The sequence below is a fragment of the Mixophyes fleayi genome, chromosome 2 (assembly GCF_038048845.1).
Source record: "Mixophyes fleayi isolate aMixFle1 chromosome 2, aMixFle1.hap1, whole genome shotgun sequence".
Lineage (NCBI taxonomy): Eukaryota > Metazoa > Chordata > Amphibia > Anura > Limnodynastidae > Mixophyes > Mixophyes fleayi.
The window spans coordinates 272907792-272923193 of NC_134403.1; the positions used below are offsets into that span (position 1 = coordinate 272907792).

General features: G+C 36.5%; 1 protein-coding gene across 1 annotated transcript; it reads left to right on the forward strand.

Moving 5' to 3' along the window:
- The first annotated feature begins 473 nt into the window (after positions 1-473).
- LOC142139942 (olfactory receptor class A-like protein 1) lies at positions 474-1412 on the forward strand. The gene has a single exon (XM_075197808.1). The coding sequence runs from the start codon at positions 474-476 to the stop codon at positions 1410-1412; it is 939 nt and encodes a 312-aa protein (XP_075053909.1).
- The last annotated feature ends 13990 nt before the right edge of the window (positions 1413-15402 follow it).

Sequence of the window (15402 nt, forward strand, 5' to 3'; positions counted from 1 at the left end):
CATGTCTGCTTCCCTCGTACAACCTTGCTGTCATCTCTTAAGCTGAATCCACTGCTACCTCATGCTAGTATTTTTAGCTGATGACCATCCTTGGAGGCGTTGTTATGTCTCTATAATTATCTGTCATTATATTTATTGTACTCATGCTTGTCATATCTATTAGATGATTGGCGTTTTGGAGCCTGTGGTGCCTTATAAGTAATCAATGATGAGAAAATAAGCAGAACTAGCATTCTACCATAGAAATTGGTGCCAGAGAATTAAGAACCCTGCAAATGTATTAACTAAGCAAACAAAATAACATTTCAATCAACTAATAAAGTTTTTTCTGTTTGTCACTTCAGAGGCAGATCTTCATTCCATTATCTCTGATATAACAAGACTACAAACGTGTTGCTGAGGTCATCTGGCTAAAGTATCCAATAGTAGCAGCACTTCAATCATTAATACTATAAAAAGTACAGCAGTACATAATGGATTTATGCATCATCATTAAAGGTTTCTCATTTTTCGTCCAGACAAGTGTTGGTATAATAAGTAATTGTGTTGTTTTAGCATCTTATGCAAACATACTTTACTGTGGATGCAAACTGATGCCTGTTGATATAGTCCTGTCTCATTTAGCTTTAGTAAACATGATGGTTTTGCTAACAAGAGGGGTTCCTCAGACAATGACCATTTTTGGACTGCAACATGTACTGAGTGATATTGGATGCAAAGTTGTTGTATATATTTACAGGATCGTACGGGCTTTGTCTGTTTCTTTGACTTGTCTTCTCAGTGTCCTACAAGCCGTCACAATATCTCCCACTTTATGGTGGCCCATTGTCAATCTCAAAGATGTGAAGTATTTGAGTTGGTCCTTCATTGCTCTCTGGGTCATTAATATGGCTGTGTGTATAGCGGCACCACTTTTTTCTGCATTACCAAGAAATTTCAGTATTCCTAAATTCACATTAAACTTGGGATTCTGTCATGTCTATTTCCCTGACCAAATGAGTTATATTATCAATGGCTTTGCTGAATCAGCCAGAGATTTTGCCTTTGTTGGAATTATGGTTTTCACCAGTTGCTTCATAATACAAATTCTTTACAGACATCGTAAACAGGTTCAGCACATTAGAGGACAAAATAATGACCGAACTAGAGCTGCTGAATTGAAGGCTGCCAAAGATGTTCTAAGGCTAGTGTTGCTCTATGTTATATTCTTTGGGATAGATAATATAATATGGATTTACATGCTGACTGTAGCACAAGTCCCTTCCACTATCACCGATATGAGAGTTTTTTTCTCCTCCTGCTATGTGACACTAAGTCCCATTTTGATAATTATCTCCAACAGGAAAATCCAGAATGCAGTGATGTGTGCAATTAAACGGAAAACAGTTGAGGTTTATGTCTGCCAAATATAGGCACCTGGGGGTAAATGTATTAACGTTCGATATATGCAAATCGCCGATATTCGGCGAGTTTGTAGGCAAAATTTTAAACGGCAATGTGTTTAAAGGCAAATTTTACCTTTAAACACATTGCCATTTTAAATTTTGCCTGCAACATTGTTGAATATTGTGGGAGCATAAGACAATGAATAGTTATTAAAGGAACAAATATATGTGTGAAATACATTAAAAAGCTATAACTACAGATATGAGAACTACGCCCTTTACATAAGACATAAAAACAAGTGTTTCCCATGGAACAGAGACAATACCAAGATGCAAGACTAAAAACAACGGTCTGGAAGACACTACGCAGTACTGGACAAAGGATATTGCCTTTATATGTATTTATTGTTGCAAAGAATTATTTGCTGAGCTAAATAGATTTCCTTATATGTACTTGTTAACCAATAAATGCTCGTCTTAGGTATAAATAAAGAAGAAGTTGGAGAAATCCCTTAGAGCTGATTCTGAAACTACAACAACTTGTCTGTTTCATTAACATCCTCTCCCGTTGACTGAATTATGCTGAAAGGAAATCAGGTTATCAGAGATCGATAATAGGGGCACCATGCCTCAGTACGCCGACAATATCGTCGATTTGCAGATATCAGATCTTAATAAATATACCCCCTGGGCTCATATTAGTATAAATTGTTTAATGTGGAAAATATTTTTGTGGTAACCAAAGTCTCCAATTTATTCAAGCAAGAAAAAAAAATATTTGTTGTGAGCATTAGGCAAGACCATTTTTACATGCATTATTTATAGGGCCACATATAACTCTATGGGAAAGAATAATTGTCCCTTTTTTAACATCTTCCTACTGACTTTGATATCACAGAGTAAGTGCAGAACATTCTCACATGTTGTGCTGCAGGCTAGTCCATGGTTGAATGGTGATCTTCTAACCAAATTAGCTAGTCAATTGTAGGTTATCCCTAGCTATTACCTGGACTGCATAAAGTGTACACAAACCTATGGAGTTGTACTGTACTGGGGAACTAAAGATCTGATTCTTCTCTGGAAAGGTAATGTGGAGCTTGAAGCTCATGGAATAATGTTACCAACCATGGAGCAAAAACTTATTGTTCCTAAAAGAAATACATTTTATGATATGATACAATTTTAAAGGTAAACATATTGAGGAACATTTCTGAATGCTGGAGCAAAGGGGAAAAAGCTTTGTTACCCATAACAAATAATGAGATTCTAACTCTATATATTTCTAACGCAGGTTAAAACATGAAAGAATGATATTTATTCCATCATAAAAATGAAATCTGTCCACATTTGTTTCTTTTATTAGCACCTTGTACAATTATTTATTATACAATTAAGCCTACAAGACTTCTCCCGTGCTGTTCCCAACTTATGGAATTCCCTACCACCCTCAATCACACTTTCCCACAGCCTTCAAATCTTTAGACGCTCTTTGAAAACCCATATTTTTTTTAGAGGTTACCTTATCCTCAAACACACTATTCACACTAATACACCCTCATAACTGTCGCAATCTCCACTCAGAGCCACATTTGCTCCTCTTGTTTCAGCTGTACCCACTTCTACTTAGAATGTAAGCTCTCTAATGAGCAGGGTCCTGCATACCCTTTGTTTGCATGTCTTCATTAATTTTGTATACCTTGTATGTCCCTGTTTTAGGTATGTACTGTTTTCCCTAGTGTACAACACTGCGGAGCAGTGTGCCGCCTTACAAATCTACAATAATAATCAATAATAATAAAAGTTTGAAAATTAAATGAATGTTACATGTCTTGTGGCACATCTATAAAATGCTTACAGTTGATAACATAACCAATAGACCTTTGTCTTAACCTTAACTCCTAAGTAATATATAATAAAAGACACCACAACACCTTATTGGCAAAAAAACTCTTTTATTTATTTAAAATAAACCATAACTGTTATGGTGACGGGAGAACACTTTACTCAATTTTGTCCATGCATAACGTACCCTGTTTCTTAAACTTAATGGGACATCCGTCCCCAGGCATCCCGGAGCCCGCACCCCTCTGGGCTAATTGTAACACATTGAAAGTCAGCCCAGAAGAGCTGCACTTGCACCAAACCTAAGCCGACTCTTTGAAGGACATGGGTTCCAAACGGCTGACTACCATGAATGTGCACTTCACTCACTTTGCTTCTCCTCTACAGTGTTCTCCTGTAACTTTAAAGGCTGCACCAGCCGCTAGACGGCAGACCATGCCGTTGTCACGCTCACCAAGCTTCTCTAGTAACCTCCTTCGCACATGTGGCACCAAGTACCTCCAGAGCTGAACCACAGCCCGTACCATACCACAGACTTCGTCCATATGGCACCAGGTACCTCAGGGGCTGAACCACATCCTGTCCTATACCACAGCTTGCTTTCTTTGCTGGCCCAGCATACCTCTGGGTCTGAACCACAACACTCGTACTATACCATTGCGGTATCTCCTTGTTGACCCAACATATCTCCGACACAGAACCACAGCACTCATACCATACAAGGGCTATAACCCCCTGTTGGACCAACATACCTCTGGGGCTGAACTACAACACCTGTACCATACAATGAGCCTGCGCTCCAACTGACTTATCATACCACCGGCCTGCACCACTCCACTGGAAGAACTGGCCCACGCATCCTGTGGCCATTTGTACAGAAGCAGGACAAGTTGTACCTCAATCAGACAGCGAACACTTGCACCAGGACTCGGGAATGGGAAGGATGAATTGCTTCCCTGGGCCAAGAGAGTGAGCTAACTCCTCCCCACTCTTTTAAACTGTTACCTTGCCCCTGCCTCTTCATGACACTTGTTTATACCTTACCACACCTACTAACTTTTGTTAATCCTCAGTGATCCAAATAGTCATGTACACGAACCACAGCTTTTAATCTCCCTCGGGCTTAATCTATCCGTCAGTTCTAATTGACGGTGTCTGAATAAAAAAGTGAAGAAGTTATCTTGACTAGCATACATGAAACCTTCTTGTATGGTCTTCTGTTCGGGCTCCTTTGTCCTAAATTATTTTAATTCAATCTATCACAAAAGTCCATAACCATAATCCCATAAAATGAATTTGCAATCAGTTTGCAATATAACGAGGTAGACAAGCTTGAAGGATTCCAAATATATTAGAAATAGTATAAGAATGAAATTCAGCTAATCTTTTAATGTTAATAAAGCAAATTATATTTTTTCTACAGAATTCTCTGTGCCTGTGTCTGTTTCCATGTATTGAAATTGGCATGTGGCGTCTTCAACAGCTTTCTTGGTAACAAATTAGATGCCGCACACAATGTAAGACATTTAGGAGTGCATGGGAAGCTAAGCAAACAAGGTTTTCTAACCACTCAGATTCTTTCTGTTACTTTCTGGTTGCAAATTAAAAACCTTGGTTTGCTATAGGCTTAGCACATGTTTACACACTTAACTGTATACCAGTTTTCATAAATGTTCTCCACTAACTAAACACATTTTAAATTGCTTTTATGCAATTATATCCTTCTAGAAAACTAGTTTTCATTTTAGTCACAGTAATGTTTCATAAAGGCTGGCTGTTTGAAATGAAAGTACTTGCTGTGCTAAAATTACAACTTTTAGAACTTTACAGTAGGTAGAACGAGGGGTTCTGAATTGTCCTGTCTTAGGTACAAAGAGAAATAAAAATGATTATCCGTGCCAACTCAACATCTTTGTCCTAAACTCTGTTATTGGTCTCGGGTAACCATAACATATGCTGCATAATTTGTTCCAGTAGTCTTAATTTCAAAAAGTAAGCTGATCCACCTTTCTCAGTAATCAGCATGACATGAAGGCGACATTTTCTACGTTGGTGCCGTATATCTCCGAGTTGGTTATGGATGCGGATGGTAAGACATTTCTTACTGACCACTTAGACTTGGTTCCTCTAGAATGGGATTGGATGTGAAATGGATACGGTAGGAAATGTAGACAATATTTGTATTATCTGAATAATTTTATTTTAACAATAAGAGCTGTGGGATGAATAGTTGCTTGGATTAGGGCTAGGGGCTGCAATAAATTTGTATTTAAACTGTCATAAAAATAGCACACATTTATCAGGTAAATGTTTGGCCAAAGAAATCCCTTTTTTTTCCGCATATTCTGTTAAAAATTTGACTGTTGACAATTGAAGTAAATTTAAATTGTACACAATAAAACATGATGTGAAAATCTGTCCTATTGCCGTTATTTTGTGTGAATGGAGTGGACACAATTACAGAATTAAATAAATGCACAAACCCATTTTAATGTTCTTTTACAGAAATTTCACAGTAGGACTTGTTGTGCTATGGTGGTCTCAGGATTATTAAATCTGCTATACACACATCAGGATTATGTTGGTGCTCTATAAATAAAGCATAATAATGCAAATTTAGTAATAATGATAGTGTTACCATATTCATTTTGTATTACAATATTTTTATCTATACAAATATATTTTTATACAATTATCCTTGATTGTTTACCTGCCTAGAATGCATTTTTTTCATTTTGTCAGATATTTAATTATTTTAGTCCAAATAATATAACAGCTACTTATTATGTAAATATTTTTTCATATGCTGTCAGGAACAACATATGGACAACTTTGTAGTACTGTATATGACATTTTGCTAGTGCTGAATCATTATGCTACTAATTAATGGTGCCCTTCTTATTCCTTAGAGGTACCTAAATGACAAGCAAGAACTCAGAAAATACTTTTTCCTAGTCCGCTCAGTTACAGATATACTCTTACCTCTCTCATCCTATTATGCAGGGCTTCAATGAGAATCTCTCTTGGGGCAACACCATTACTCCATAGCAACAATTTTTTCTCAGTTTTGACAGAGCTATCTTGTCTGTCAGGACCATTATTTACTAACAAGCGACACTTTGCTATGCGGTTTTGCAAACTGCAGCTTAATAAAATATGTGAATATCCAGCATGGTCTCCAACCCCATATGCAGTTTGAGAAAAGGATTCATGTAAGTCATTGCTTCCAAGAGAGAGTAAGAAGTTTAAGTTCAGGAGTGGGAAAAATGTATTGTTTTCTATGGGAATTGAAAAATGACTGTTTCTTGCAGTTTCTAATCCTGCATATGTGGTTTGGCCTTTAGTAAATGGCACATTTTACAATCTTTTCATTAAAGCACAATTTAGTAAATTTCCCCCATGGTGGGTAGCACCAGTTTGGAGAACAATGTTTTCAATAAGGAGAACCGTGATCTTATTGTGAGGCTGGGGCAGTGTGGAGATTCTCATGCCATGTATCTGTTAGAGAAAACTCTGACAGCAGTAGACTGATTGAAGGTGCTCCTCATCCGATGATATAGGCCACCTCATTAGGTGGCCCCTTTACCCCTGATAATTCTACTTCTATGGCATCACTGTGTGATAGCATTATGACTAAGCTATAGATGCCACTGCAGTGTATACCATGGACCCATTTTCTACTTCTCAGAATTAATCTGTTTGCAGAATTTAACAGTTGAGTATGGCTTATTATTTTTATTTATTTATTTATAAGACACAACAAATATCTCAAATGCTGTTCAGTGGGGAAATAGAATATTGTACAAAGTCGTAGAGGACCAACACGCAAAATACAGGACATCAAGAAGGATATCCTGTATGCAAGAAAAACATGAAATTAAGTAAAAAGGAAGGGGGTAGGAGCAGAGAGTGAGTGTAATGTGGCCGCATGGATGGGAGAGACGTAGCTGGCAGACAGGAGAAAGAACAAGATTAGGCGGAAGGGCATGGGAGTAATTATTGTGGGTAAGGGCACTGAGCAAAGGAGAAAGAACATATAAATGAAAGAGGCAGTGGTGGTAAAACATGTTGTAAGACCTAAGGGGGGGGGCAAAAGGAAGGTAGGAAGTGTGGTGGGTAGGTTGGAGGAGAACCAAGTTGCCAGGGAAGTGAAGAGAGCCATGAGGCAAGAGGTACATCAAGAAGGCTAGAATGTCTGTGGCATCTGCTTCAGATGCAGGCCTAGGTGGCATGACCATGCTGTCCCCACAGGTTGTGCATGCAGCTTTGACAAAAGTAGGTACTGGGAATGCCCACACCAAAAGGAAGTTATAGGTTTGTGCATTCACTCTCCCTTGTTCACAATATGGCTCTGATGGGACTGTGGATGGGGCAGAAGCCCCATATACCCCTATCAATTCACTTTCAATTCATCACTGTTGGGCCCAGATACTTTGTTTCCCCCATACCATTCTGTGCCCTTGCACTGCATCACTGCAGTCTCATCAGGTGCCCTAGATGCCGACAGTGGTGGGTGTCCAGAACAGTTCTATAGTGTGAAAAGAAGTCCACAGTGACAAACATAGAAATATGAACATTGCTGTGCTCTTAGTGAGAGGCGTGGTATTCTGCTTCCAGTTACTGGTGGCTGTGGGGGTGCCAATGGGCACAGTTACTATGTCTGCTCCCCACCATTGAGCCTCTGCTTCACAGCGTGAAGTATGCACCGAAGTGGAATAAACAGACACCAGCTTCTGCGGGGGAGGGCCCAGTCACATTAATGGCAGACTGACAGTGTAATTCCTCCCTGCATGACATCACATAACACATTGGGCCTGATTCATTAAGGATCTTAACTTGAGAAACTTATTTCAGTCTCCTGGACAAAACCATGTTACAATGCAAGGGGTGCAAATTAGTATTCTGTTTTGCACATAAGTTAAATACTGTTTGTTTTTTCATGTAGCACACAAATATCAACTTTAAATTTCAGTGTACTAATAAGCTATCAAGTATTTGTGTGCTACATGAAAAAACAGTCAGTATTTAACTTATGTGCAAAACAGAATACTAATTTGCACCCCTTGCATTGTTACATGGTTTTGTCCAGTAGACTGAAATAAGAAGTTTCTTAAGTTAAGATCCTTAATGAATCAGGCCCATTATTCTTGCAGCCACATGGTCACTGTGTGGAAGAGCAGTGCTGGAACTACACTGTGGCATCAAATTTATAGTTGGGAAAGCATCAAGTTCTTCTAAAGTAAACCCGCATCTCAGTTCTTAGTTAAGATTGTAAGGTAAGGGAAGTAATCTATATACTAATATATTTTTTTAAAAAAATGTGATTTTACAGGCCAGTTTATTGGACACAACATTAGAATATTCCACTTTACCTTGCCTGCATGTGGCTAATTATTTGCATAATATCCAAAATATATCATGCCCCACTGCTTGTGATTTGTGTCTTCTCCCTGTCACACCAGAAGTGCATGTCACACTTCATGTGTGTTATGTTGCAAAAGTATAAATAATGAATATTCCTTGCGCCGGGTGTTATGGCTCCTAGCTACACCTTTGGCATCACCTCTTCTGTATAAATCACACCTTTGAACCAATTAGGTCACACTTATTTTTCACCAGAACTCTATCTGCAATGCATTACTTCACCCACCAAAAATATGTCCCTCATGACCAACCTGGAATGTTTGCATGTTTTCTACTTACACATTTGTACCTCAGACATTTTAATATATGTAAATATCCCTTCTCATCTTAGAACTCATTTAACTCTAATGTAGTAAAAAACTCATAATAATAAGAAAATATCAAGACTACCTTTGCTCCAGGTATTTCTTACATTGCTTGTACTGTGTTTAACTGTACTCTTGTTCTCTGAATGAAAGTATTAAATATGAATATGATGGTAAAGTGGAACTAAACTCAACCAATTTAAAAAGTATGAGACATCTATTCATACCCTATTTTATACTAACTTAAATCAGGTTTGCTGTTTGGCCTCACCTGAGTGGAAATTGTAATGAATGTTTCTCAAAGTTGTCAGTGCTATTCCTTAGTAAATCAGAGTTTCCTGGACCCCATCATACAATGGGATTATGTACAGCACCTAGCCAGTGGCGAATGATCATAATTTCCTGAAGTTCACCAATCAGGGGAACTTGCACCACTTTCTTGTAATAGCAGACTTAGGCTTGATAATCATTAGTCCCTGGAGCTCACCACGTTGGGAAGTAGGAAAAGTTCATGTCCTAATCATTAGGCTTGCAATTTATGTAAAACTTTTTTGCAGTTTGTGAGAAGAGGGCAACAAGAGATCACAAAATGAACTCACAGTAAGATAGGCATAGCCTCCTGTACATATCAATGTAACAGTTGATAAAAGGTACAACAAACTACACTGAAACACACACACATATATATATTTCGGTGATGGCTCACTTACTACAGAACACCCAAGTAATATGTCTTAGATTTCAAGATAATGTAAGCATCTTCAGACCTATGCAACATTGGGTTAAAGAGGAGGAGTTTTATATTTACATATTTATACACCCACTCTATGTTTGAATGATAGTATAAGCACACAGGCTGCTTGCTACTGCCACATGGATCTGTTACTGCTTTCTGTCTACCTAGATGTGTCTGGTTAGAATTTGATGATATATGTCTTTATTTTATGTTTTAAAGATGTAAACACACACAGGTGACATGGTTGTTTAAGGAGAAAAGACAATTATGCTTTGGTAATTTAATATTTGCCTAATCACATAAGGTGTCTGGAATCGGTCATGGCAGGTTCACCTGTAACTTGGATTTGAGGACGGGTTGTCGTTATTGACTGAATTGAAGATAAACCAAATAACTTGGATGGTAAAGAAAATACAGTGCAATGTACAGCTTGGAAGAGATTTGAAACTCTGATCAATAAAAATGTTTAAAAACACATATGCTGTATAGCAACTATTGACATTCTAAAAAGAAATCCACTGATCTATACATATTTAAATTAATTAATATAAAGCATTTTAATTATTGTGTTTTATTAAACCTTTGTAGTATTTATTTCCAGAATGTGTTTTAATATTATTATGATGATGATTATTATGATGATGATTATTATTATTATTATTATTTTAGTATTGCTATATGACATTGCTCATTTATAATAATCTGCATATGTGCTTGTTTTAACATCAGTTCACTATTAGATTTACTTATGGTTTTCTTTTGTAAAATTATATAATATAATTATTATGATATAATTTACAGAAGCCATTCAGGCCGACTTTCAGTAAAAGGTTCTTGAAACATATACACAATACTGAAAAATTACATTCATTGTGGTTTTCGATATGTGGGTGTAAATGAGAGTCCGGCTGACCATTATATATTAACAAAGAATCAAAGCAGCTTAAAATGCATTACAGGTATTCAGTTTTTCAAGTCTGTGTCTAGGTGCAGGGATATCTGTATGACCAGAATAGGTTTTCAGTTACTGCTGTGCATATCAACAATGGCCTATTCACCGTAGTAAGTACTATAACACAGACGCAACGCACAATAAAATAAGAACTCATGCCCTGTTAATAGAAATGCTAATCATAAACAGAAAATAATTAAGACATTGTATTTTTCTATCTCTTACTCCAATATATAATTTATCTAATGCATTACCTAAAATACAACTGAAAGGTATTTGCATAAGTACTAAATTAATGATAGCACATAAATATAAAATGCATTAAAGTACAAAAGAACAGCAATATTAATTGAAGGTGGATTTGGAGCACTTGCATGTTGCAAAATAATTGATGGAATTTTCAATATACAATATATACAGTACACTTTCATACATAATACTGAGGTACATGGAATATTAACTGTATCACACTTTGAGTGTTTAGTACAGTGTGTGATATAAGTACCCCCAGAGACCTCTTAGACAGGTTCAATGGTATCTTCATCCTTATCATTTTTTCTAGAAAAAGCACTTTAGTAAGTAGGTGGCAGTAATTAAAATTTAGATACACATTAGGTAGTACTTAGTTAATATTTGCAGGCAATTCAAAGTAAAGATGAAACAGTCTTTGTTGCAACACTTATCTAAACTGACTTGCCAATTAGCACACATTATATTTTGTAGACTGTTATTACATTTTTGTCCATTGAATTGAATAGGGATTTGCTGTAGAATACTGTGACTTCTGTCTACTGGTGCACTGCACAAATGGCAATAAAGTATATTTCCTGGAATACTTGGTAAAACTATAGACACATGATAAGAAAAAGATTGAAAACCTGTTTAGTGGAGATTGTGTAAATTATTATTATTATTATTATTATTATTATTATTATTATTAATAATATTATTATTATTATTATTATTATTATTATTATTACATACAGTGACATTAAACAATAAAATAACACAAAGCACAGCAAATTATCCAAATGCCACAAAACATTAAAACTAATAATATTGTACTAAGTGATAACAACATTACAGTGGTTAACCAACAATATACTGATTTTGAGAAGCACACAGGCACAGTTGGCAAGGTAGAGATCTTAGAATAGAACCAGAAAATGTACAATAGGAAAGGAACTAGGGGAGTGCATATATAGGTCAAAATGAAAGGTAATTGTAGGTATGTCTAATAGTATGCTCAATTGATTACGTCGGAGACATTGTGATGAGGTCATTGGTTTTCCTACCCTACACTGGCAAATTCTGCCCAAATGACATTTGAGTTTTGATTGGGTATGATAAACCCACACAGGGTACAATAAGCATTTCAATTGGTTGAATTGACCAATGAAAATCTTACCATGCACAGACAGCTTACATTTACTTATATTAGCTGAGCTAAAGTCGGTTTGAAAGTCCAGTTAAAATTAATTGCATAATATCTTAATATAAAGGTAATACATAAAATCACCATCTTTTGCTGACAACATAGAGAAACCAAAGCGACACAGTAAAAAAAAAAAGCAGGAAAATTTGTTTGACACTTATTGTTATGAGCCTTCATGTAAGTAACAGATAATTTTTTAAGGTCGGTCAGTAAAATATATGTCTGCTGCAATACATTGTCTCATATTGCATCTTATGGTCCTATGCACTGTGTTTCAAATGTTACGTCATGTCCCAAGTGGATAAAGCCAATACTATAAAAACCCATTGTGTTGTGAACTCAGTTCACAGAAGCTGATCACAAGTTCTGAGGTAAGTGGCACCAATGATAAATATTATAATGTACAGTAATTTACAGGTTTAGGTCATAATCATTCATAAGTACCATCATTCATATCTGATGTGGAGATAACATTGTTTGGATCCCACATCTGAATTATGCCTATGGCCACTGTAGTGCCCAGTGTTAATACACCTTTCAGATCACACCTTTTAGAATGAGGCATGTAGAAGAGGGACTTAAAGGAAGTGCTACTAAGTACAAACTGACAGGGTAACCAAACCCTTGCATAACCACATTCTCTGTGTTATATTTCCAATCTGTTAATTTACGCAAATAAATAGTAATTGTCAGGCCTATGTTTGGACCATGCAATGGTGCAGTGAGAGATTCCAGAGGCTAGGTTTACTAAAGTGCGGTTTGAGGAAACCGCCAGTTTTTGCCCGTTTCACCGGAGTTACTAAAGTCCAAACTGATATTAAAACGATCAGAATTGACATTATTAAAAACCACCACTTTACAAATCACCACCCCGATTTTAACAATGATGAAAATACAAAACCTCCGCAAAATCGCCATCCAAACTGCCAAAACAAAAGAAGTGGTTCTGGTAGGCAAGATTGCTCAAACTGTATGATGTTTTACTATCTTGTCATTCAGAACATACAACAAGCAACACTGGCATATAAATTTTGGGGGCAATCATTGTCTATTAAGAGACAAAATTAATTTATAACTACTTTATAGGGGCTTTTCATTATATTATGGGGATAATATTATTGTATTATATTATGGGGAAATATGAATATATAATTATATTAACTGGGCAATATTATTTGATTGCTACTGATGGATATAATTATATTACATAAACGTAAAATTACATATTGCCCCCATAATATAATAGCACAATAATTTTGCCGCCATAATATAATGAAAATTAAAATGTGCTCCCATAAGTTAATTAGAAATTCATTTTGCCCCTTAATCAATAAATAATGATTACCCCATAATTTATATGTGAATGGTGCTTCTTCTTATGCTCTGATTGGCAAGATAGCTCAAACAGTTTGCGCTATCAAGCCAATCAGAAACAGGTATTAAAAGACCTGTCTGTTTGATGGCAGGTTTTAATCAAACTACCTTCGGTTTAGATGTTTGCAATCCAACACCCAACACCAGGAATTTTACATAGCGGCCTCAACCTGCCCTATTGTAAATGCGGTGGTTTGGAACACTGAACCACCAGTGATGTGTGGTGGTTTGAAACCACCACCAAATACAATTCATAGTAAATTTACCCCCAAATCAGTGAGAGAGAAAAAATATGAACTTTAGAAATTTTCAACAAGGTTTTGTATTATTGACTAATAATATGAATATAAAATATATATTTTTCATTCTATTGTCTTTTCATGGCTGTGATGTATTATCATGAATGAATTGCTATACTATGTATATTTGTGTTGCAGACATTTGACTACAAATAAAGACCTTTAACTTCACAATGGGGACCTGGCTCTTCCTTGACATTATTAGTTACGTTTCATTGGACATGATAGGAATTCCTGGCAATCTCATTATTTTATTTGCCTTTCTTCACACCTTTCATAGCCATGGTAGGGTTACCACTGGTGAAATTATCCTCGGTAAACTGGCTTTGTCTAATCTGCTGGTCATATTAACATGGGGCTTTCCAATCACCATACAAGCTATAGGAAATTATCAGGTGTTTGGTGACTTATCCTGCCAAATAAGCCTTTACTTGTACTGTGTAGGGAGAGCTATGTCTGTCAGCATTACCTCTTTGCTGGGATGCTTCCAATGTATTTCTATTACACCATCTCATCGACGTTGGTTGAGAGTGAAGAAGAAGCTCCTTGATCATCTATTCACAATAATGCTATTTCTCTGGACATTCAATCTGATCATAAGTAGCACTCGGCTGGTTTATTCCACATCTTCTATCATGAACACCACTTCCAGATACATTATGAGTTATAGCTTCTGCTTTGTGATCTTTCCAAATTATCTGATCTATATAGGCAATGGGGTTATCTATGTAGTTCGTGATTTGTTCTTTTTGAGTCTGATGATGTTATCCAGTGGTTATCTTCTTTATGTTTTCTATCAACATGGAAAACAGGTGAAAGGTATTCCAACCTTAAACACTAAGCATGCTGAGATGCATGCAGCCAAAGCTGTCTTTACATTAGTCACGATGTACATTGTTAGTTTTGGTTTAGATAACCTGTTTTGGATTCTCACTCTCAGCACTTTTCCCCTTTCTCCCAGGCTTACTGATGCACGCATCTTTTTTGATTCTTGTTATTCTGCTATTAGCCCTGTTGTAATCATTGTAACCAACAGGAAAATCCAAATGGGTCTTCAATGCTCAAAGAAGAAAAAGGATTTTCAGGCAGTTAAATCTATTTCTAATTATTTAGCCACAAAGAGGTATTAGAGTTCAAATAACAAATACAGACACCTTTATTCTTCAAAGTGATCACCACCCATCATTAAATAAAATTACTGTATTTGACAGAGATCACCCTGAGAGAAACTTGAAAAGAGTAGGGCTTGCTGGTCCTAAGACAGTAGGACATAACTGGATGTGAGCCAAAAGTTGACAGCACATGATTTGCTAGTGACAGTTTCCAAGCAATTAAATGCAATTCATTCAGTCCAGGATGCCCCTCACTTTTTCACCCCCTCAACATTGCTTGTTTCCATATACACCAGTCCACTTTAATGCCTATAGGTTACATGCAGCAGTTACATAGAGATTGAGAGTGAAAAAGTCCCATTACGTTCATTATTTTATTAATTCTTAATGTGTTCATCCAGAGAAAAGCAAATCAAAACCCAGAAGCATTTGCTAATTTAATCTCATTAGGATGGGGGGATGTATCCTTCCCAGAGCCATCTTAACAACATTATGGGCCCCCGGGCAAAGCAGTGTACTGGGGCCACTACCTACACAA